Source organism: Lissotriton helveticus, chromosome 2_1 (assembly GCF_964261635.1).
Source record: "Lissotriton helveticus chromosome 2_1, aLisHel1.1, whole genome shotgun sequence".
Lineage (NCBI taxonomy): Eukaryota > Metazoa > Chordata > Amphibia > Caudata > Salamandridae > Lissotriton > Lissotriton helveticus.
The window spans coordinates 1,400,063,873-1,400,085,892 of NC_136059.1; the positions used below are offsets into that span (position 1 = coordinate 1,400,063,873).

Consider the following 22,020-nt stretch of genomic DNA (forward strand, 5'->3'; position numbering starts at 1 on the left):
CTTTGAAGAGCAGTGTACACTATTTTCTAGGTACATCCAATATGTGCTTTTTAAACTGTTTTTACAGTTGTGAGAGTGACTCGGGAGCATCCCAATAGCTATTCAGGGCAAGTTTATAGAACTATGTTCGAATATATTGGACCCAGGGGAGCGCAGTGTTTTGATTGAGGTTCAGTAACTCGATTGACCCATCCTTATTATTCTTAAGTTCCTGTGTGGTCCTCCATGCGGACCCAGAACAACATAGGTCTTAGCACGGCTTGTGTTAGAAATGGGGGTCTCTAGTTGGCAGAGGTAGGTACCTTTGACCAAGTAGGGGTCCTTGCTTCTAGTCAGGGAAAGGGGGGTACACTTCTGGATAATCCCTGCTCACCCCCTTGGTAGCTTGGCACGAGCATACAGGCTTATCTCAGAGGCAGTGTGTAAAGCATTTGTGAACACATACAGTAACAAAGTGAAAACACTACAAATGGACACCACACCTGTTTGGAAAAATAAGTCATTGTTACTATACTTAATACAAGACCAAACAACAAAATCCACAATACTGTAATCAAAAATAAGTCTTTAAAAGGTTCGAAAATAGCTTAGTTCAATGTAGTTGGTAAATGCGACACTTTACTCTCAAAGTACCTGGGATGCGTCACGCAAAACAAACAAAAGGGTCGCAGGGAAGGTGAGGCGTCGGTTCCATGCTTCGGGGAGGTGATGTGTCTGTTCCTTACTACAGCCTGGGGAGGTGATATTTTTATTTATTTTTATTTGAAGAGTTTTATATAGCGCTGGCTAGACCCAGAGGTATCAGAGCGCTTTACATGAGGACCAGTGAGTTACAAGTTACATGAGGACCAGTGAGATACAGGTTACATCAGTTACAGGATTACACAGTACAACGACATACAAAAGACATTGTTACGCAGTCGAAGGGAGGGAGAGGAAGGGAGACACAGCAGAGAGATGTGGAGAACAGTGCCCAATATCCGGCTGGGTAGGTGACAGCTGAGGGGTGAACCAAAGCTGAACTCCTCTATAGCTGTCTATGCAACTCCACCGGGCATCAGCCATATTGCTCAGTCTCAGGTAAAGGTAGGGGTAGAAAAGGGGTGCATCACCAAGTCCAATAAGAAGAAAGAGGTGTTGTTGGCTCCAATGGAATTGGTGAAAGGCACTGTTCGCTCATGCAGCAACAGGCATCATGGGGACAGTCGCAACCGCAACATGGAGGAACCAGGGAAACGGACTCCATGCGTCCAAAGGCAAAGCTATATGGGGGAGACAGCAGATAGGTCTGGGCATGGGGACAGTCACAAATGCAAACTGGAGGAACCAGGGAAACGGACTCCATGCAACCATACGCAAAGCTATATGGGGGAGGCAGTAGATAGGTCTGGGAGTTGGTAAGGTTGAAGGTCGTTGATCTTTCCCAGGAAATCCAAGATGGGGGAGACCACACGGTCACTCATGGAAGCAGTTCTAGGAAGAGAAGGCAGCTGCAGTGTCAGGGGGACAAGCAACTCAGCACAAAAGGAAAGCCAGTTCGGTGATGCGGGCAGCGGCATTGCTTCTCAGAACAAGTCAAGTTGTCTCCTTCCCCATGTGGTCTTCGGGGCCCCAGAGTCTTCCCACCGCCTCACAAGACACTTCCCTGGGATCTTCGTGTCAAGATTCACCAGGGCCGCACTCCAGCTGCCATCTTAGGGTCAGGCGTCACACAGGGGCCCTCTCATCAGACTCAGTGTATCCCCCCTATCTTTGCAGCTGCCCTCTGAATTTATGGGGGCTGCACCCCTGTTGGTGAATAACAAACGCACTCACCCCTTCCGCCGCAAACCGCCTTCCCCTCTATGGTGGCTGCTGTCGTAATGGGGACGCACTTCTTCTGGCCCCGATATCAATTTTCCCCCTGCAGGAGCATGAATTTCTATAGTTTTAAGTCCCATTTTCACGGGGCCCCCTGTCGCAGATCCCACACTGCTGAAGTTCCGTCGGTCTCAGAATTACTGGAAACGAGGGTCGGACACCGCCATTTTGTAGTCAGGCAGGCCGCCTCGCTGCACTCCTTCAATCAGATTTTCTCCGTGATTCGCCACTCCGCCTCTGCACAGCGAGTAACTTCTTACTCTGGGAGGCTTCCCTCGCCACGGGGCCCCCGGTTGCAGATCCCACATCGCTGAAGCTCTATCGGGCTCAGAATTACTGGAAACGAGGGTCGGGCACCACCATTTTGTAGTCAGGCAGGCCGCCTCGCTGCACTCCATCAATCGGATTTTTCTACCGATTCGCCACTCTGCCTACGCACAGCGAGTAACTTCTTACTCAGGGGGGCTCCACTCGCCACGTCCACCCGGTTGCAGATCCCACACCGCTGAAGCTCCGGCGGGCTCAAAATTACTGGAAGCGATGGTCAGGCACCACCATTTTGTAGACGGGGGAGGCTGCCTCGCTGAACTCCTACAAGCGTTTTTTCGCAGTGATTCGGCGTCGGTGGCCCCCAAGAATTGCTCTGCTTACTGGGGGGGGTATTCCACCACCGTTTTTCTGACGAGTTGACGTCCAAAATGCCAGGATTCAGAAGGGATTAGGTCACCTAGGGAGTCTTGGGCTGCTACTTCGGTTCCTTACCAGAGAGGAGGTGATGCATCAGTTTCTTACTGCGTTCCAGTTACGATGCGACAAGATGGCCCCTCGATGCGATGCGATGATCCGGTGCGAAGCGACAAAATGGCGTCTTTGATGTGATGTAACAATGTGGATGCGATGCGCGCATGCCCGACAGCCATGCGGCGAAATCGCTGGTTTCTTGGGCCATGACAGGCCCTTCCAGATGCTTCTCAGGTGATGTGATGGCGACCTCTGCGGCTTGCCTCTCTGGCGATGCAACACACTTCTTCGGTGATGCGACGGCGAACAGCTGTGGCGGTAAAACGCTTCTTCGGCGATGCAATTGCAACTGCTGCAGTGCCGACACACTTCTTCCTGGTTGCGTTGCGCTTCCAGCTTCCACCGACACGCAGTCTCCAGAGGGCCCAAAACAACAGCAGGCACCTCTCTGCAGGTACTATTCCCAGCAAGGAAATTCAGGGGGAGCTGGTGGTGAAGTCTTTGTGACCCTGAGACTTCAGAACAGGAGGCAAGCTCAACTTCACACCCTAGGAGATCTTCCTCAAGATAGTGCAAGTACACACAAAGTTCCTGTTCTCCTTTCCTTCGCAATAAGTTAACCACTGCAGGCCAACCCCAAACAGCAAACCGCAGAGGGGCAGTCTCCTCCTTCAGCTTCCTTGGTTTCTCTCCTTGGCAAAGGTTCATCTTGATTCCCAGAAGTGATCTAAAGTTCTTGGGTCTGGGCCCCAATATTTATACTACAAAATCCTTTGTTCTCTGAGGACAGAGAGTGTCTGTACCCAGCCAAAACCAGTTCTGTCCTCCCTGGTGCAGGTCCCTTGCAGGAGTTGGAGACAGCATTATTGAAAGCAGTCCTGACACAGATAGCTGAAAGAAAATCTCCTCCTCCTACTCTATTCAATACAGGTCCTATTCAGCCCAGCCCTGACCCATCAGATTGCTGGAGCCAATGCCCTCTCCAGCCCCTGTCACTCACAAACCAGACATGGAATACACAAACCTAGCAGAGGCATACTGGATGATTAGGCAAGAAAATACCTACTTTCTAAAAGTACTATTTTCAAACACAGAATGTAAAAATCACCCTCACTAAAAGAGGTATTTTAACATTCTGAGTTCAGGCATACTAAACTTTATTTGCCTATGTTATCCCTATGGTCAGTTAGGATTATAAGATGTTATTATCAAACTGCCCATTCTGGCCTATGGGAACAGATAGCCTTGCAACAGTGAAAAACGAAATTGGCAGTAATTCACTATTAGGACACACATCGGGGCATGTCCTACCTTTCATATACAATGCACCCTGCCCATAGGGGTAACCTGGGCCTACCTTAGAGGTGACTAACAGGTAGAAAAGGGAAGGTTTAGGGACTGGCACGTGGGTACACTTGCCAAGTCGACGTAGCAGTCCCACACTGCACACAGGCTCTGCAATGGCAGGCCTGAGCCACATTTTACAAGCTGCTCTGTGAGTGGCACAATTAGTGCTGCAAGCCCACCAGCAGCATTTGATTTACAGGCCCTGGACACTCAAGGTGCACTGTACTAGGGTCTGATAAGTAAATTAAATAAGCCAATCATGGAGTCACTAATCCATTACAACAATTTACAGTAGGGAGCACTTGCACTTTGGCACTGAATAGCAGTTGTAAAGTGCCCAAAGCATCTAGACCAGCAAAAACATAGCAAAAACATAGGAGGCAACAGCAAAAAATGGAAGGGAGACCCACGCCAATGGTGCCAGGTCAAACAATTAAGTAGCTTCAAGAAGTAAAGCAGCAAAAATCAGCATGGATTTTGGGCCTCTGCACAGCTTTCACTTTGTTGTCTATTTTCTTGTGTGCTCTACAGTGGTGTAGCCAGTGTGTCATGGGTGCTAGGAAAGGGAAGAAAATGGGCCTGTCTGGCTGCTGTTTAAATCATAAAATACATCTATAATCAGGGTTCAGTGGCACCCTGAGGTCTCTGGGCCTGGTCGCACTGCACCTGCTGCATCACATCAATGAGAGATACGCCCCTGGTCCTGTGAAGTGGTGGCTGAGGGATTAGGGGGCAGAAAAAGGTGCAAACACTGATACCTGCCTGCCAGCTTTGATTAAACTAGCACAATATTGATAACCTCAACATAATCAATCCTGGAATGCACCAAAATGGAGCTTTTTCAGTTGCATCTTTCTAAAAGAACTCCTAAGAATCATTGAGTCACTCTTTCAAATACACTGCTAAAGGAAAACGTATCACCGCTTCATCTGGAGTCAAATCTCTCTTCCCAAAATTCTTCATATCCCTTCTTAACAGTATGGGCAAGCCTGTTACGACCTGATAAACTAACATCAAGATCAGTAATTGCTTATTCCTGCAAAAACTCTGGATAGAGCGGTAGCTAAATAAGTCCAAGTAAATGTCCTCCATCCCTAGTTACCACAGTCCTAACATTCGAGATTTCACCCTACCCCATTACAAAAATGGCTAGGTGGTTTACAGTACTCTCCAATCACAAACAAAGATGATTCTAGTCCCGCTGTATCTATCACCAGCTTACAACACTGTTGATCCTCAAGTTCTCCTCTCCACTCTCTTTTCTCCATGTGGGCTTTGACTGTGTGCAGAGTTCCAGCCTCTCTCCAAGTATTTTTGACCCCCCTATAGACAATGTCAGGTTGGGTCTTTGTTACACTTAAGAAATCTGAATGCACCAGTGACACCGCATACCTCAAAGTGCTACCAACAAATGACACACAGAGACTAGACTGCTGTATTCCATTCTGCATGTCACTCATACACTTAAAGCTAAGTACTTACAAGGTGAAGGTAGTTCTCAACCAAGACAAGCACTACATCTTCATAAACATGAAGCTGTGAATCTGTTAGAGACTTCTAGCTGCAGATTCCTTACCTTTGAACTTCTAAGGCATCAGACTGGATCCGTAAACTTTTTCTGAGCAATACCCCTTGGGCGCTCTGTCAGGTGGTTCTATTCTGCTCCGTGTGACATCATCAGTAGCGCCGGTTATGACGTTGCGGTACCTATATAGGCGCCAACCTGGTATGTGGACATCAGTGGGGTGGGGTTGTATTATTATTATTATTATTAAGCGTTCTTATATAGCGCTCGATTACCCGTAGGCATCTCGGCGCTTGCCTTGGGAACCCGTCCTGGTTTTTCCCTGTGAGATACCCGTACTGGGCATCCCCAAGGTGAAAGCCAGGCATCCCGCCGCGGCGGGGCCGTAGTGGAGATTAAGTAAGCTAATGCCCAGAGCTGCAGAGTGTGAACCTGTGACTCGAGTAGGCACCGAAACGAGAATTATCGAGTCCGTGGATATTTGGGCTCAAGACCCTGCCGCGTCGGGAATTGAACCCTGGTCCCAGTTCTGACCTCAGCTTCAGGGTCAGCCGCCTCTAACCAGTGAGCCACACTTCTCCACTTGTAGACCCTTTGTCGAGAGGCCTTGCTCTCTGGACATGGCTGGAACAGCAGGGCATAACCCTGGTGGTTCAACACCTGGTAGGTTCTCTGAATGCCAGGGTGGATCAACACAGCCGTCAATACCTAGCGGATCACGAATGGCATCTCCAGTCGGAGGTGGCACAGTGTCTCTTCCAGCAGTAGGAAGAACCTTGGTTAGATTTGTTTGCCTCCGAAGAGAACGCACAGTGTCAGCAATACTGAGCGCTGGAGTTTCCAAGGATGCTATTGCTCTGCGCCACCTTTTGTTGCAAGTGGAGCTTAGGCTTGCTGAATGCCTTTCCGCCCATACCACTCCTGCCCAGGATTCTGAAGAAGATCCGGAGTGACTGGACCCAAGTCATCCTTGTGGCTCCGGACTGGGCAAGGAGAACCTGGTATCCAGAGCTTCTGAAAATGAGCATTGATCCTCCGATCAGGCTGCCTCTTCGGTAGGATCTTCTGTCGCAGCAGTAGGGTAGGGTTCTCCACCCGAACCTGTCAACTCTGCGTCTCCATGCGTGGAGATTGAGCAGTGACAGTTGATGGCTTTTAACCTTCCTCCCAAAGTATGTAATAATATTTTGGCGGCCAGACGGCCCTCCACTAAGACAGTATATGCCTGCTGTTGTCAGAAATGTGTATTATACTGTACATAAAGGTCTAAGGTCTATTGACTCTCTTTCTGCTTCTTTTTCCACTGTTCTTCTATTCATTCTAACCCTTGCCCAGCAGGGCTGTGCTTTGGTAACTCTCAAGGGTTATATTTCTGCTTTCTGCTTTTTTTCTGCTGCCAGACCAATCCTCTCTCTTTAGGTCTCCAGTTGTAAATAGATTTCTGAAAGGGCTGGCTCACTTGTTTTTGGTCATGCCCTTTGTTATGCCGCAGTGGGACCTTAATTTGGTCCTCACTTATCTTATGTGTGCTCCCTTTGTGCCTTTATACAACTGTGCGCTCATTACCATCAAGATAGCCTTTTTAGTGGTGATTACATCTGCCCGGATGGTGAGTGAGTTGCAAGCGTTATCTTGCACGCCTTCCTACATGGTGTTTTTTCCAGGCAAAGTGCTTCGCACCCATGCTTCATTTTTGCCAAAGGTAGTGAGCCCATTCCACCTGGGTCAATCCATCATGCTGCCCACCTTCTTTGCTCTCCCGCATCCCTCTAAGGAAGAGGAGTGTCTCCACCCCTGGGACCCAAAAAGAGCATTGTCATTCTACCTTGACCGCACTAAAGAGTTTCTGGTGGACAACCAACTTTTTGTGGGGTACATGGGAGCTAAGAAGAGGCGGTCAGTGCAGAAAAGGACCATATCTCGCTGGGTCATTCTCTGTATTAAGATCCGCTATGCCCTGTCTGAGAAGCAGCTCCCTGAGAGATTAAGGGCCCATTCTACCAAAAGAAAGGCTGTGACTATGGCCTTGGCTCAGATGCCCCAATCCTTGACATCTGTCAGGCAGCAACATGGGTATCCTTGCACACGTTTGCCAGGCACTACTGCCTGGACAGTCAGGTCCGCAGGGACTGGCATTTTGCCCGTTCGGTCTTGCAGGACTTCCTAGTGTAAGTTATTGGTCCGCAATCCACCCCCAGGATGGTATGGCTTGGGTATCTAATTCAAAGGTAAGGATTCCGCTGCTAGAAGTCTCTATCAGATGAACAAGTTACTTACCTTTGGTAATGCATTATCTGGTAAAGACGATATCTAGCTGTAGATAGATTCCTTACAGCCCCACCCATGCCTCCCCGCTTTGCGGACTAATGTTGTAGGACTAGGGTAATTCCCCTTCTCAGGGCCCTATTTCTGCACACGACTGGGCCAGTTTCTTCATGGCTCTGCACTTCAGGCATGGAAAAAAAGAAAAGAACTGATATCCATACACCTGGATGGCGCCTATATTGTGACATCATAACCGACGCTACCGACGACGCCACATGGAGTCGAATGGAGCCACCCGATGGCGCGGGCAAGGAGTATTGTTCAGCAAACGTTTCCCGATCCAGCCTGATGCCTGGGAAATTCAAAGGTAAGGAATCTGAAGCTATATATAGTCTCTACCAGATAATGCGTTACCAAAGGTAAGTAACTTGTTCATTACACTCAGATCTTGAAAGGACTGATTTTTAATTGCAACTTTGTGAAATGGGGAGACCACGTACATGTGATTATTGCCAGGGCCATCTGACTCTACCTTTAGTTAATATCTTTTTAGTGTCCTAATCCTTTGGATATTATTGCCTATGCATCTGATGGCTTACTAGGGACTTGATCCCGGTATTCCATATCTCTGATTGTTTTCTAATACATATTATTCTACAAAAAGCACTTCAATGGAGCTGGGGTATTTACAATTTTGGTTGTAAAAATAAAACATTGGTTGTAAAAATAGAACATTGTATAATGAATGTTAATATCAATCAATATTTTGACATGTCTTGGTCTCTTGACTATCAGGTTCGCCGCATAATTAAAGAAGATGAAGCCACTGCAAAAGTAAAGGCCGAAGATACGCAAGCGATAGCTGATGATGCCCAGCGAGATCTAGATGAGGCTCTTCCAGCATTACAGGCTGCAAATAAAGCATTGGACTCTTTGGACAAGGCAGATATATCTGAAATCCGGGTTTTTACAAAACCACCAGATCTTGTCATGACTGTTATGGAAGCAATCTGCATTCTACTAAATGCAAAGTAAGTAATACAAAACTAGTTGTTATTATTTGATTTCTTTTATGTTTTTTTCTTGTAAGCTAGCTGACAAAATAGAAGTTTCCATTTACTTTGCACTGCAAAGGAGTAGCATGTTTAGCACGCATAAAAGCAAGCCCTACTCACCTCCTTTTACCCTGTAGGCTATTGTACACATATGCCCTCTCCCACATTGGGACAAAACAAATGTAAAATATGTTATTTTTCTCAATAGAACTTTAGATTTCTATTTGACACTGTCTATTAAAGGCTTGCTATGTAGTTCTCATACATAACCTTAGGCTACATAACAAATGCATAGCAATACCTCCCCTAATGCACCACAATCCTTCTTCTACTGGCCTAATTTTTCATCATAAAATGACCTTATATATTTGATAGAGGTGGATTCTAATGTTTCTACTAGTGTATTATCAAAGAGACTTGCAAAATATAGCACTTATCTATTATCTACTGGACAACATGAGAGTGTAACTAGTAGAGACAATACCGCTCACGCTGTTTCACAGTCCCTATAATTGACTTTGCAGAAACATTGAAACAAGAGGTTTCTCTGATCCCCTCGTTGCGGAGGAAGTTTCGACTGTGTAGTGTGGGCATTCTTGTGGGAAACTCTGAACAGGTTTGCCGTTCCTCCACTCCCTGGGTGGGATGCTTGAATTAATCTCAGCAGCTGGTAATCACTCCGGGCCTCAGCCCAGTCCATAATTTCTTTTGCCCATCATGCTACCTCAGATTAGACGCAGCCATATACAAATCAACCTTGATACTGTGCCAATATGAGCAGTTCAACCCAAATTGCCAAGCCTGCTCCTCTCCTAACTGGAACACAAGCAACCAAGACTGGTTTCACTCTAGCTGGGGCTTTTTAGTTTGGTTTTTCCTGTATTTCAGTTCCGAGAGGACCTGCTGGCAGGACTGTTCTTATTGAGGTTCGACCAAAATGACTTGCATATGGCTAGATCTAATCTGAGGTGGCATAGCAACAAATGAATGATGGATTGAAATGTTACCCGAGCGATTGCCACTGGTAACCTTATTGCAAGCAATCCTTCCATCACCTTTTGTGGGTTTAACAAAATGCCCTGAGTGGCGATGGGTATGTTCAGATGTGGATCTTTTGCTCATTGTTCCACTGGAACTAAGCTACACATACCTGAAGAGGCTCCTTCAGCCTGAATCCAGTCTTGGATGGCTTGTGTTGTTGTTCACAGAGGCCCTTGCTTGGCAGTTTGGGCTGGACTGTTTCTATTGGACCAAGACTGATTTACATATGGATGGATCTAATCTGAGAAAGCTGGTAGTCAAAAAACACAATGAGTTGAAATTGTACACAGAGCAATTGCCAGTGGTTAGACATATTGCAAGCATTCCTCTCATCATCTTTTGTCTGTTTGATGTCACACCATAACCTAGACACACTGGTCAAAGACCGAAACAAATCGAGGTGACAATTCAAAGACGCCGAATGCAAACAAAATGCATTTGCTTCTTTTTATACATGTGTTGGTTATTCATCCATTGCTGTATTAAAAAAACAAATGTCATGAATGGTTGCAAGGCATTTGTTCTCAGTGAAGGGGTTAGGGATGACTAGACTTTTAAAGAGCAGTCTGAAAAAAACTGTTGTATGTTACACTGCTTCCTGATTCTAGGAAGCTTCCAAGACAACATCCTCAAAACTCCTAATGACTTGGACACCTCCATTGATGTTTGGTTTCTGAGCGATATATTGGGGGAAACCTGTGTGTATTTTTGTATGCACTAGTCAGGATGTTTTGCAGGATCATCTTGAATTAGATAGAAAACATGCAGCATAACAAGTATAGTGTTGAAATGGTCTCAGTGTTTGCTGTTACTAGGCATATTGCCATCTGTAGAGCTCCCTTGAAAAGAGCGAGGCATACTTTTGGAATCCCACTGAGCAAGGACTTAAAGTAGTCTAATCTTGAAAACAATAAAGACTAGCCCTTCAAGATGTTCTGCGTTCTGCAATAAAATAATTTCTCATTTTTAGCAACTTAATTTGTGTTAGACATTGGGTTTCTGGTTGGCAGAGGTAAGTCACAACACACCCTAAATTATCCTGTACTCACCTTCTGGTAGCCTGGCACTTAGCAGTCAGGCTTAACTCAAACGGCAATGTGTGAAGTATTCAGTTCATTCTGATAGATACATCTGCTGTGTGGATTCCTCACCTTGTGAATATCCCCTTGCGTCAGCAACATTCGGAAATTCTTTTTGTAGCTTCGCGCCGACGTGGACTCGGACGTCACAGAGGCACGGCATCGCTCGCGACTCCGCTGACGTCACCGACGCCTACAATAGGCCCACGCCGGCGTGATGACATCAGTTCCCTTTTTTCCGCGTCGTCGACGCTAACGGTTTTCTGGGATCGTCTGTAGCTTTTACTGTAACTTTGTTACTGTCTAAACTTCTAGTGTCTTTTTCTTCTCGTTTTCATCATGACTTCGAAGAAGACTGGATTTAAAGCTTGCGGAGAATGTAACAGAATAATGTCCATTACAGATCCGCATGAATGCTGTTTGTGGTATCTGAGCTCCGACCACGACGTCGAGGACTGCCAATCTTGCAAGAAGATGACACCGAAGGCCCTCCGAGAGAGAGAAGCAAAACTTCTGGTTGCTAAGTTTAAAGGAGGAAAAGAAAAGAAAAAATCAAGATCGCGAACTCGTCGTTCGAAGTCAAGATCTCGATCGAGGTCGCGATCGGATTTGTCATCAGCACATGCTTCGAGGTCTTCTAGAAAGAAGCATAAGAAGAGAACCCATGAATCCCGACATCGGTCGAGGAAGGAGTCGGGTTCCAAGCCGAAGTCACAAGTGAAACTGATTGAGAAGGTGGTTTCGTCGGCTTCGGAGGATCACGATGTCGAGGTTGAAGCATCGCATGCGGACTCTCCGAGTTCACCGAAGCGGAAGTGTGCTCCATCTCCGGACCCATCACATCCTTCAGGTCGGGAGGATGAAGGTGAGGAGGAGGAGGTTGGTGAGGGTGGAGCTCGGATGCCAGAAGGTAGTGCGACTCTGGTACACCAACCTGAAGAAGAGGTCGACGTCGTTTCGACTCCACGTCCTCAAGAGCAACCTGGGGGTTCATACCCAGCCTTCCCGGCTCCAGGTCAAGACCCTTCGCAATTCCTGAATGCGATGTTCGGAATTTATTCAAGGGCTATGTATCCCTCTGGGGCTCCTACTGGTCCTATGGGTCCTATGGCATATGGTTTGGGTGATCCTCATTCCTATGCACCTGCGCCCTTTATGCCTTTTATGCCGGCTCCGGCGCCGCATTGGCATTATCCGACTCCGGCGAGGCCTTCGACACCGAAGCCATCGACGCCGAGATCGATGATTCCGATTCCTTCGACTCCAGTTCCATCAACTATGATGCCGAACCCTGAGCGACTTCTTGAATCTCTTCCTCGTCCGACGTCTGGTTCGACGCCGGCTCCGGCTCCGTCGGAGTCGATTGCGGATCCGACGGCTTCGAATGTGAAGATGAGATCTAGGCGTGAAGCCCAAAGATGGATGGATGAGGAGAGATATAGAGAAGAAAATCTTGAGGAAGGCGAGCTTCATGATTCTGAGGACCCTTTTGAGGACCTATCTGTAGCTAGTGGCCTTGAACTGTCACCTGAATGGGACCTTGTTTCGGTTTCTAATGAACCCTCAAGGATGTGGCACCTTATCATGTGGTGATAAAGAAAGCTGCAAATTTATTGAACATTTCTCTACCATCTGCAGAGTTTAAATCTAATCTGCTTACAGAGGTCCTTCACTCTCCTTCTTCAGTGATTGAACCTTTACTACCTTTTAATGATGCCTTAAAGGAGCCAATTTTAGAAATTTGGAAAAATCCTGTATCTGCTCCTGCTGTATCTAGAGCTGTGGCTAGAAGGTATAGAGCAGCTCCTGAGGACCCAGAGTTTTTAACATCTCATCCTCTACCGGAGAGTTTGGTAGTGCAGGCTGCCTGTTCCAAGAGGTCTACTGGTGCGTTTCCGCAGGTTCCAGTGGAAAAGGAGTCTAGAAAGCAGGATCAGGCTGCTAAGAAGGTCTTTTCATCTGCCAGTATGGCTTTAAAATCCACAAATGCAACCTGCTTAATGGGACATTATATCCATGCTCTTATGGACACTGTGAAGCAGTTGGTGCCCAAGATGCCTGAAGAGAATAGGAAAGACTTTCTAGAAGTTATTTCTGATACTCAAGCTGCAGCAAGACAGGTTATCCAAAGTGGGTTGGACACGACTGATTCTGTGGCAAGGATCATGGGTTCTTCTGTTGCGACAAGGAGAGCCGCATGGCTAAAATCTAGTGAGTTTTCCACTGATGTCCAAGCTGCACTGATGGATCTTCCTTTTGACGGATCTGGATTGTTTGGGAAGAAGGCAGACACTGCGTTGGAATGCTTTAAAGATAGCAGAGCAACAGCTAAGTCTTTGGGCCTTCAGACCAGGGGCACTTTTGCAAGACGCTCAAGAGGATTTGGCAGATCTTCTTTTCGAAACTATAGATCTACCCAACAGCAGCCACAGCAGCAGCAGAACACTTTATACAGAGCTTATAGAGGCAAACAAAGAGCCCGAGCTCGGGGCCGTAATGTTTCCTCCTCTTCCTCCTCTTCTCCATCCCAGCCCCCAGCCACAGCAGCAAAGCAGCCCTAGATCCACCATTCTGGATCATGTGGGCCCAGTGGGGGGGCCGGCTTACCCATTTTCTACAAGATTCGGAATTGATTACATCGGATCTTTGGGTTCTCAATCTTGTGGAGAATGGGTATGCACTTCCTTCCCAGGAGTTCCCTCCCAATTACCCTCCTTGCCAAGGTTATTGTTCAGAGGACCATCTACTTCTTCTGCAGGAAGAAGTCCAGGCTTTGTTTCGAAAAGGTGCGATAGAGGTGGTTCCAGAGCAGGAGAGGGGTCAGGGATGCTACTCCCGGTACTTCCTGATCCCCAAAAAGGATGGCAGGCTCCGGCCAATTCTGGATCTCAGGATCTTGAACTTTTACCTGAAACAGGAAAAGTTCAAGATGCTCACTCTTGCACAGGTTCTTCAAGCGCTGTTGGAAGAAGATTGGATGGTGTTGATCAACTTGCAGGATGCGTATTTTCATATTCCCATCTTGAAGTCACACAGAAAGTATCTCCGTTTTACGGTTGGGTCGCAGCATTACCAGTTTGCGGTCCTTCCGTTTGGTCTTACTACTGCGCCTCGAGTCTTCACCAAGGTGATGGCGGTGGTGGCAGCACATCTCAGGAGGTCGGGGATACATGTGTTCCCGTATCTGGACGACTGGCTGATCAAAGCGGAGTCGCCAGAGAAGGTGCTCCATCATCTGCAAGAGACAACTCAGTTGTTACACAGGTTGGGTTTTTCGATAAATGTACCCAAGTCTCACCTGGTGCCCTCCCAGCGCAACCTGTTCATAGGTGCTGTACTGGACACAACTGTATGTCGTGCATTCCCTCCTCCTCAAAGGATTCGCGACATACAGGAAATGATTCCTTTGTTCTACAATGGAGCGGTCGTTCCAGTTCTGAAGGTTCTTCGCCTGCTCGGTCTGATGGCTTCTTGTATTCTATTGGTCAACCATGCACGCTAGCACATGAGGGCACTCCAGTGGTGCCTCCGCAGGCAGTGGTATCAGCACAACGGAGATCTCAGGGAGTCAGTGAGGATCTCCAGAGAAACTGCAGCGCATCTGTCTTGGTGGAGCGTGGAAGGCAATCTGTCGCAAGGAAAGCCTTTTCAACTTCCTCCATCGGTGGCCACGGTAATAACGGATGCATCCACTCTAGGGTGGGGTGCTCATCTGGGGGACCTGGAGGTCAAGGGTCTTTGGTCTCCAGAGGAAAGGTTGCTTCATATCAGCCTTCTGGAATTATGGGCAATACGTCTGGCACTCAAGGCCTTCCTCCCTTCCCTTCGCGGTCGGTCGATTCAAGTCCTGACGGACAACACGACCGCGATGTGGTACATCAACAAGCAGGGAGGAGTGGGGTCACAGTGTCTCTGCAGAGAGGCTCTACGTCTCTGGTCCTGGGTTCAGGACCATCAGATTTGTCTGATGGCAAATCATCTGGCCGGGGTTCAGAACGTTCGTGCAGACATTCTCAGTCGGCAGTTCTCTGCCGACCACGAGTGGAGGCTTCACCCGGAGGTGGTTCATGACATCTTTCAGATGTGGGGGACTCCTCGGGTGGACCTGTTCGCCACTCGCGAGAATGCTCACTGCCTGTCATTCTGCAGTCTCCAGTATCCGATGCAAGGAGCCTTGGGGGACGCGTTTCAGTTGAGTTGGAACTCACAACTCCTTTACGCGTTTCCTCCCATACCTTTGATTCCTCGGGTTCTGAGGAAAATTCGCCAAGACCGGGCCCAAGTTATATTGATCGCCCCGGATTGGCCAAGAAGGGTGTGGTACTCAGACCTTCTCCACCTCTCCTCTCACCCACCGCTCTGTCTCCCTCACAGGGCAGACCTCCTCTCTCAGATGGAGGGGCAGGTTCTACACCCCCACCTCCAGACCTTGCACCTTCATGCCTGGAGATTGAACGGGGCAACCTGAGTTCTTTTTCTCTCCCGCCTGATGTGGTGGATGTCATCTTGTCAGCCAGGCGTGACTCCACTAAGTCCATCTATTCTTATAGGTGGTCAAGATTTGTCACGTGGTGCGGGGAGAAATCTATACACCCTTTGAGAGCCCATTTGTCTGATGTTCTCCAGTTTGCCCTTTCTCTGGCGCAACAGGGTCTTGCCGTTGCGACAGTGAAGGGTTATCTTTCAGCGCTGTCGGCATTTCTCTGTTTGCCTGATCAGCCTTCCCTTTTCAAATCTCCTGTGGTTTTGAGATTTTTGAAGGGCCTCATAAATAGGTTCCCTCCTACTCCTTTTATTGTTCCTCATTGGGATTTGAATCTTGTGTTGACCTATTTGATGGGTTCTCCCTTCGAACCCTTGCACAGGTGTCCCTTGAGGCTTCTTTCTTTTAAAACGGTCTTCTTGGTTGCAATCACCTCGGCAAGGAGGGTGAGTGAGCTTCAAGCTCTTAGTTCCAAGCCCCCATTCTTATCCATTCATGCTGAAAGAATGGTTCTCAGGACCAGGGCTGCTTTTCTGCCTAAGGTGGTAACTCCCTTCCATCTAGGACAGTCCAATACCCTTCCTACCTTCTATCCTCCCCCACACCCTTCCAAGGAGGAGGAGAGGCTTCATCGCTTGGACCCAAAGAGGGCTGTTAGTTTCTATCTTGATAGGACTAAAGACTATCGTATTGACGATCAGCTCTTCGTGGGTTTTGCTGGCTGCAAGAAGGGCAGAGCGGTGCACAAGCGCACACTTTCCAGATGGATAATCTTGTGCATCAAGATTTGCTACTCTCTGGCGGGTAAGGACCCTCCTGAGGGTATTAGACCTCATTCAACTAGAGCAAAGTCTGCAACTTCTGCTTTGTCTGGAGGTGTTCCAGTTGAGAACATTTGCAGAGCGGCGACTTGGGCCTCCCTCCACACTTTTGCGAAGCACTACTGCTTGGATACCGAGGTGAGGAGGGATGGCCACTTCGCGCGCTCTGTCCTCCAAGATTTCCTGGTATAGCGGAGTGGACACCCTCCTCCGGGAGTGGGGACTGCTGTGGGACTCTATTCACAAGGTGAGGAATCCACACGGCAGATGTATCTATCAGAAGAACAAGTTACTTACCTTCGGTAACGCTTTTTCTGGTAGATACTATATCTGCCTGTGGATTCCTCACTGACCCACCCGCCTCCCCGTTGTCCACTCTTCTATACCAGAGTTTCTGTAATGTATTTATTTTATTGTCAAGGAGTTGTTTATTTCAAATGTTTTATTGCATTTGCTTCACACTGTGTGTGTTACCTTGATTTCTATACTGCGTATGCTGTGTATATGTCTACTGTCATCGGTCCGTCCGTGTGCCTCGAAGGCACGGAAAAAAGGGCGGAACTGATGTCATCACGCCGGCGTGGGCCTATTGTAGGCGTCGGTGACGTCAGCAGAGTCGCGAGCGATGCCGTGCCTCTGTGACGTCCGAGTTCACGTCGGCGCGAAGCTACAAAAAGAATTTCCGAATGTTGCTGACGCAAGGGGATATTCACAAGGTGAGGAATCCACAGGCAGATATAGTATCTACCGGAAAAAGCGTTACCGAAGTAAGTAACTTGTTCGTTAGCTTTATTTCGACAAAAAAGTCATAAAAGCAGAAATAGCAGCTTAAACAGAATTAAAATATAAATTAGATAAAATATCACATCATACATTAAAACACATAAAATAAGTCCAATTCGACATATTCTTAAAATATCTAAATATTGATATAAACACATGGCATTCACTTGAAATTCTTTCGTAGTGTCATAGCCCACATCTATCCAGAAAACGTGGCTACTGATCATCCGATTGTGAGACTAGGAACTGTCATTAAAATTCTCATTGCTACAATGCTACTTCTAATCCCCAATAATCTACATACAGGTGAAAGCCATTTCTTTCGGGGGTTTAGATAAGCTGGACATACAAAGAAAGCATGAGAAGAAGTTTCCTCACTAGATGGACAGTGAGATAACTTATCGTCCCGTCAATATTCCAATTTTTTGTGAAGGGTTTGATTGGGAGAGAACCCACCCTGAATTGGAAATATAGTTTCCTATCAAGGGGGCAGTAGAATGTCCCAATACAGCTAAAATGAATATCTGGTTTTAAATTCCAAGAACCTTCCTATCAGAGATGAGTTTTCCACTACATGTGTTTCAGCTACAAAATTTACTTGCCAAAATTTACTTGCAAGGGTTACGAGGAGATGTCGGGCATTGGAGAACTCTCCCGGTCTCCTTGATGGGACGCTCCGTCCTCTTTAACATGATGGCCCTCCCTTGATTGCTCTATATTCTGCAAAATGTTCCCTTCTCAGTTCCGGAGAAGATTTTCCGGGCGATCTAATCGGAGCAACGCACACTTCTATGGGGTGAAGGGTGCCCGAGAATTGCACTGAGGAAGCTTCAACGGGGGACGTATGAAGGGGGGCTCGCCGTCCCTGACATCAGGCGGCACAGTTAATCAACATCAACGGGTGGGTGTTTGCTCCGATGGACAAACCGGCATATAGAGTGGACCACATGGTCCTTGGGGGGGATACCTACCTCGTCGCCCTTGACCACAAGGGTAGACGCAGTCGGCCTCTGCCACCTCACACTGCCACAGTGGTGGAGATTTGGAAGAATGCGACTAAACTGCTGGGTTGGGAAGCGAAGCTCACGGCACAAACCCCGCTTTGGGCTGGGAATTATCTGCATGAGGTTGGTAAATTGAAGGGCCTTCCCAAGTGGAGCTTAATTGGTATTGACGTATTGGGCGATGTCTGGAAAAAAGGGGAAATGCTAGAGTCCACTGCCCTGCAGACAGAATTTCAAATGGGAAAGGGGGCGTTCCTTCACTACCAGCAGCTCAGACATGCTCTGTACCAACACATGCACCACGGGGACCAACTACCAGAATATGCCCACTGGAAGATAGATTATTACTCGATCCCTCACATACACAAAGCAAATTAATAATATCGCTGATCCTCTGTGGCCTCTACGTGAAAAATGGGAGTCCGAGGTTGGGTTGTTGGAGGAAGACGACTGGAGGGAGGCCCTACAGAGTCCCCAAGAGGTGGGAATCCGCGCCCGGTTTCGGCTTGTCCAGCTGCGCATCTGCACCGCTCTTACACCCCACGCACGACACAATACCGCATAGGATACGTTGCCACGGAGTACTGTCTTAGGGGCTGCAGGGAGGTGGGAACCTTCTTCCATATTTTGTGGGACTGCGCCAGGATCCGGACATATTGGTCCAGATTGGCGGACATTATGTCTGAAGTGGTTGGCACCGCGGTTCCACTGGAGGCCAGATGGCATATCTTAGGAGTTACGAGTGACAGTACGTGGCCCAAGTGGAAAAAGATTAGGCTGGCACTAGCGAGCATGGTTGCCAAAAGAAATATAGCAAGATTATGGGGTAGCAATGTTTTGCCATCAGTGGAAGATTGGGAGAAAGACCTACACTGGTGCCAAAGGGCAGGAAAAGTGATATATAAAAGTGGAGGATGTCCCAAGAAGTGAGAGAAAATATGGGCGGCATGGAGAATGTACAGGGGGAGCTACTGGGAAGCCAGTCCGATTCCATAATCTCCTAGCGCTATGCATGTATTTTGGCATTTGTAAGCAGACCGAAATGTTTGGAACTGTATCATAAGTGACCTTGCCTTCTGTGTGTCCATACACTATCTTATGCTGTCACAGTATGCAACTGTTTTTGGAGCCTGTCATGATTATTTATTTTAATAAAAAGATTTTTTTTTAAATGTACTTGCAGCTGTAGGAAAAAGAGATCCCGAAGGGTCATCCCATAACTCCTTCATACCAATAGTTAATAAGGTTTTTTTTATAGCCAGCATATCATTTTGGAACAATCTGCTAAAAAACCATCTCCAAGAGCAGCTGTGTAATCAACCAGTTCTGGGGTGGTCCATAGTCTATGCCAGTAGAGCATAGAATAAAGTCTTGATCTACTGGCGATAGCTTTTCTGCCCAAGTCCAACAGCACAGGTTTAAGGGGAGTGCTTTGTGTAGTATGTGTTACTGACCTCATGAGCTTGTTTTCTAATTTGGTGAGCAAACTAATATCAGAGAATCCCCATAGTTCAGAACCATAAAAGACTGAACCCAGAACCTTTGCATCATAAATTTGTAGAACAGGGCTAATTGGTTTGGTATAGGAGGTGTTAAGTTCCTTTACTAAAACCTAAGCAAGTTGGCAATGTTTAAGAGATGTTATTTCTATTTGAGGGCTCCAAGACATATTTGAAGCCAACGTCACACCCAAGTAACTAAAAATCTCAGTAGGCTCACAAATTTTGCCCCCCCCCCCCAGTAAAACACTGCCTTTAAATTATGTGTGTTGATTAAAGGACATATACTTTGTATTGACTGCCGTCTAAGTATATGGTGTACAGTTATTTAAGTGAGACACCTTGCGCTATTCCAGACAACCCTTATGGCGATTTTTGTGGTCTTTGATAACCATAGAAAGCTCTCAAAGTGGTAGCTGTGGAGAGAAGTCTTCAGGCTTATCTTGAAGGAGTGTTAAGCAGCTTGTTTTAACAGTTTAATCTGTAGTGCATGTTAAATGAAAAAGAACATCGTTGCAATAGGAATCATCAGTGAGGTTCCATCAGGCGGCGCTGCCTATTATTCACCTTGGATTTAAATCCAATGGACCAATTTACTTGTATAAGTGTTCTCCATTTTTTCTCTTTATTTAAACAAACATTTTTTCCATTTACTCCCATGTTTCTTATCAATTCATTATATTTAAACGAAGGTATTTCACAAAAGCTCAGGAGTCGGAAGTGGGTTCCACAAGCCGTGACGTTTATTAAAAACTGCCCGATGTATTTCGGGAACATATTTCCCTTCTTCGGGGGCATCTATAATATATAGAAATAAAGTAATTAAGATAACTTTATCCTCTTTCATACAGCAATTCATTAAATGCAGAATAAACAGGTATTTCAATTATTCACCAACAACTTGCTAAATGCATGATATACACCAGCCTTTAAACATATTCTTGCCGTAATGGCTAACTCATGTCATTCATGTTCCCTGGTTTTTTCACAATGTTTATCAAAAATTCACCCAATTTATACGCTACGCAGTCATTATTGTTACTCAAACATCTACGAAGTACACGCTGTTTTGCTCTTACCCGAGCTTGTGTTCACCCCTTTTTAAAAAACGAATCCACCCGTCTTGTCTTACAGCGCAGTGAAGCGCTCCTGATGTCGATTAAACCAATGCTGCAACAGCAACCTCATTTGAATAGTCACCCGTATTCGACGTCAGCCGGAAATTCAGTGCACATGATTACCTCGCAACTATGCAGTAAACATTAACAAGGGTCTACCTAAACTTAAAAACCTGATTTACATATTACTTTATGAATTTAGCTAGCGTTGCTCGTGAAAATGTGGCTTCTATACCCATTCTTTCATAAAACGTTTATATACTGGTTTATACCAATACATGTGTTTTTATATGACAATTGCTAAATGATTTAAACAGTGTATTTATAGTCAAATGTTCGACATAGATGAAATAAATGGAAACCCCACTCCTCGATTTTTCAACTTCTGTAATGTGCCTGTAGTCATGTTCATTCGTTGTAAGTTTATTCATCCTTAATCCGTGGGTGCAATCTCCGTGTAGAGACGATTAAGCATAAAACAATACAAGGAGAAGAGATGCACTCCGTGTGTACCGAGTTGTAGTCGTTATTTTGATTGATTGTGCTAGCAGTGGCGTGCTCAACCTGCATAGCGCTTCGTCTCTGTAGCGCTGGATACATGAATATCGTTGCAATAGGAATCATCAGTGAGGTTCCATCAGGCGGCGCTGCCTATTATTCACCTTGGATTTAAATCCAATGGACCAATTTACTTGTATAAGTGTTCTCCATTTTTTCTCTTTATTTAAACAAACATTTTTTCCATTTACTCCCATATTTCTTATCAATTCATTATATTTAAACGAAGGTATTTCACAAAAGCTCAGGAGTCGGAAGTGGGTTCCACAAGCCGTGACGTTTATTAAAAACTGCCCGATGCATTTCGGGAACATATTTCCCTTCTTCGGGGGCATCTATAATATATAGAAATAAAGTAATTAAGATAACTTTATCCTCTTTCATACAGCAATTTATTAAATGCAGAATAAACAGGTATTTCAATTATTCACCAACAACTTGCTAAATGCATGATATACACCAGCCTTTAAACATATTCTTGCCGTAATGGCTAACTCATGTCATTCATGTTCCCTGGTTTTTTCACAATGTTTATCAAAAATTCACCCAATTTATACGCTACGCAGTCATTATTGTTACTCAAACATCTACGAAGTACATGCTGTTTTGCTCTTACCCGAGCTTGTGTTCACCCCGTTTTAAAAAACGAATCCACCCGTCTTGTCTTACAGCGCAGTGAAGCGCTCCTGATGTCGATTAAACCAATGCTGCAACAGCAACCTCATTTGAATAGTCACCCGTATTCGACGTCAGCCGGAAATTCAGTGCACGTGATTACCTCGCAACTATGCAGTAAACATTAACAAGGGTCTACCTAAACTTAAAAACCTGATTTACATAT

At 46.4% G+C, this 22,020-nt stretch overlaps 1 protein-coding gene across 1 annotated transcript in view; it reads left to right on the plus strand.

Moving 5' to 3' along the window:
- Positions 1-22,020, plus strand: part of LOC144818685 (dynein axonemal heavy chain 6-like) — a 1,395,111-nt gene that overhangs the window by 281,222 nt on the left and 1,091,869 nt on the right. Inside the window, exon 12 of the mRNA XM_078676337.1 lies at positions 8,534-8,769. Within this exon, the coding sequence (XP_078532463.1) occupies positions 8,534-8,769 (236 nt within the window). The remainder of the gene's footprint in view (positions 1-8,533; positions 8,770-22,020) is intronic.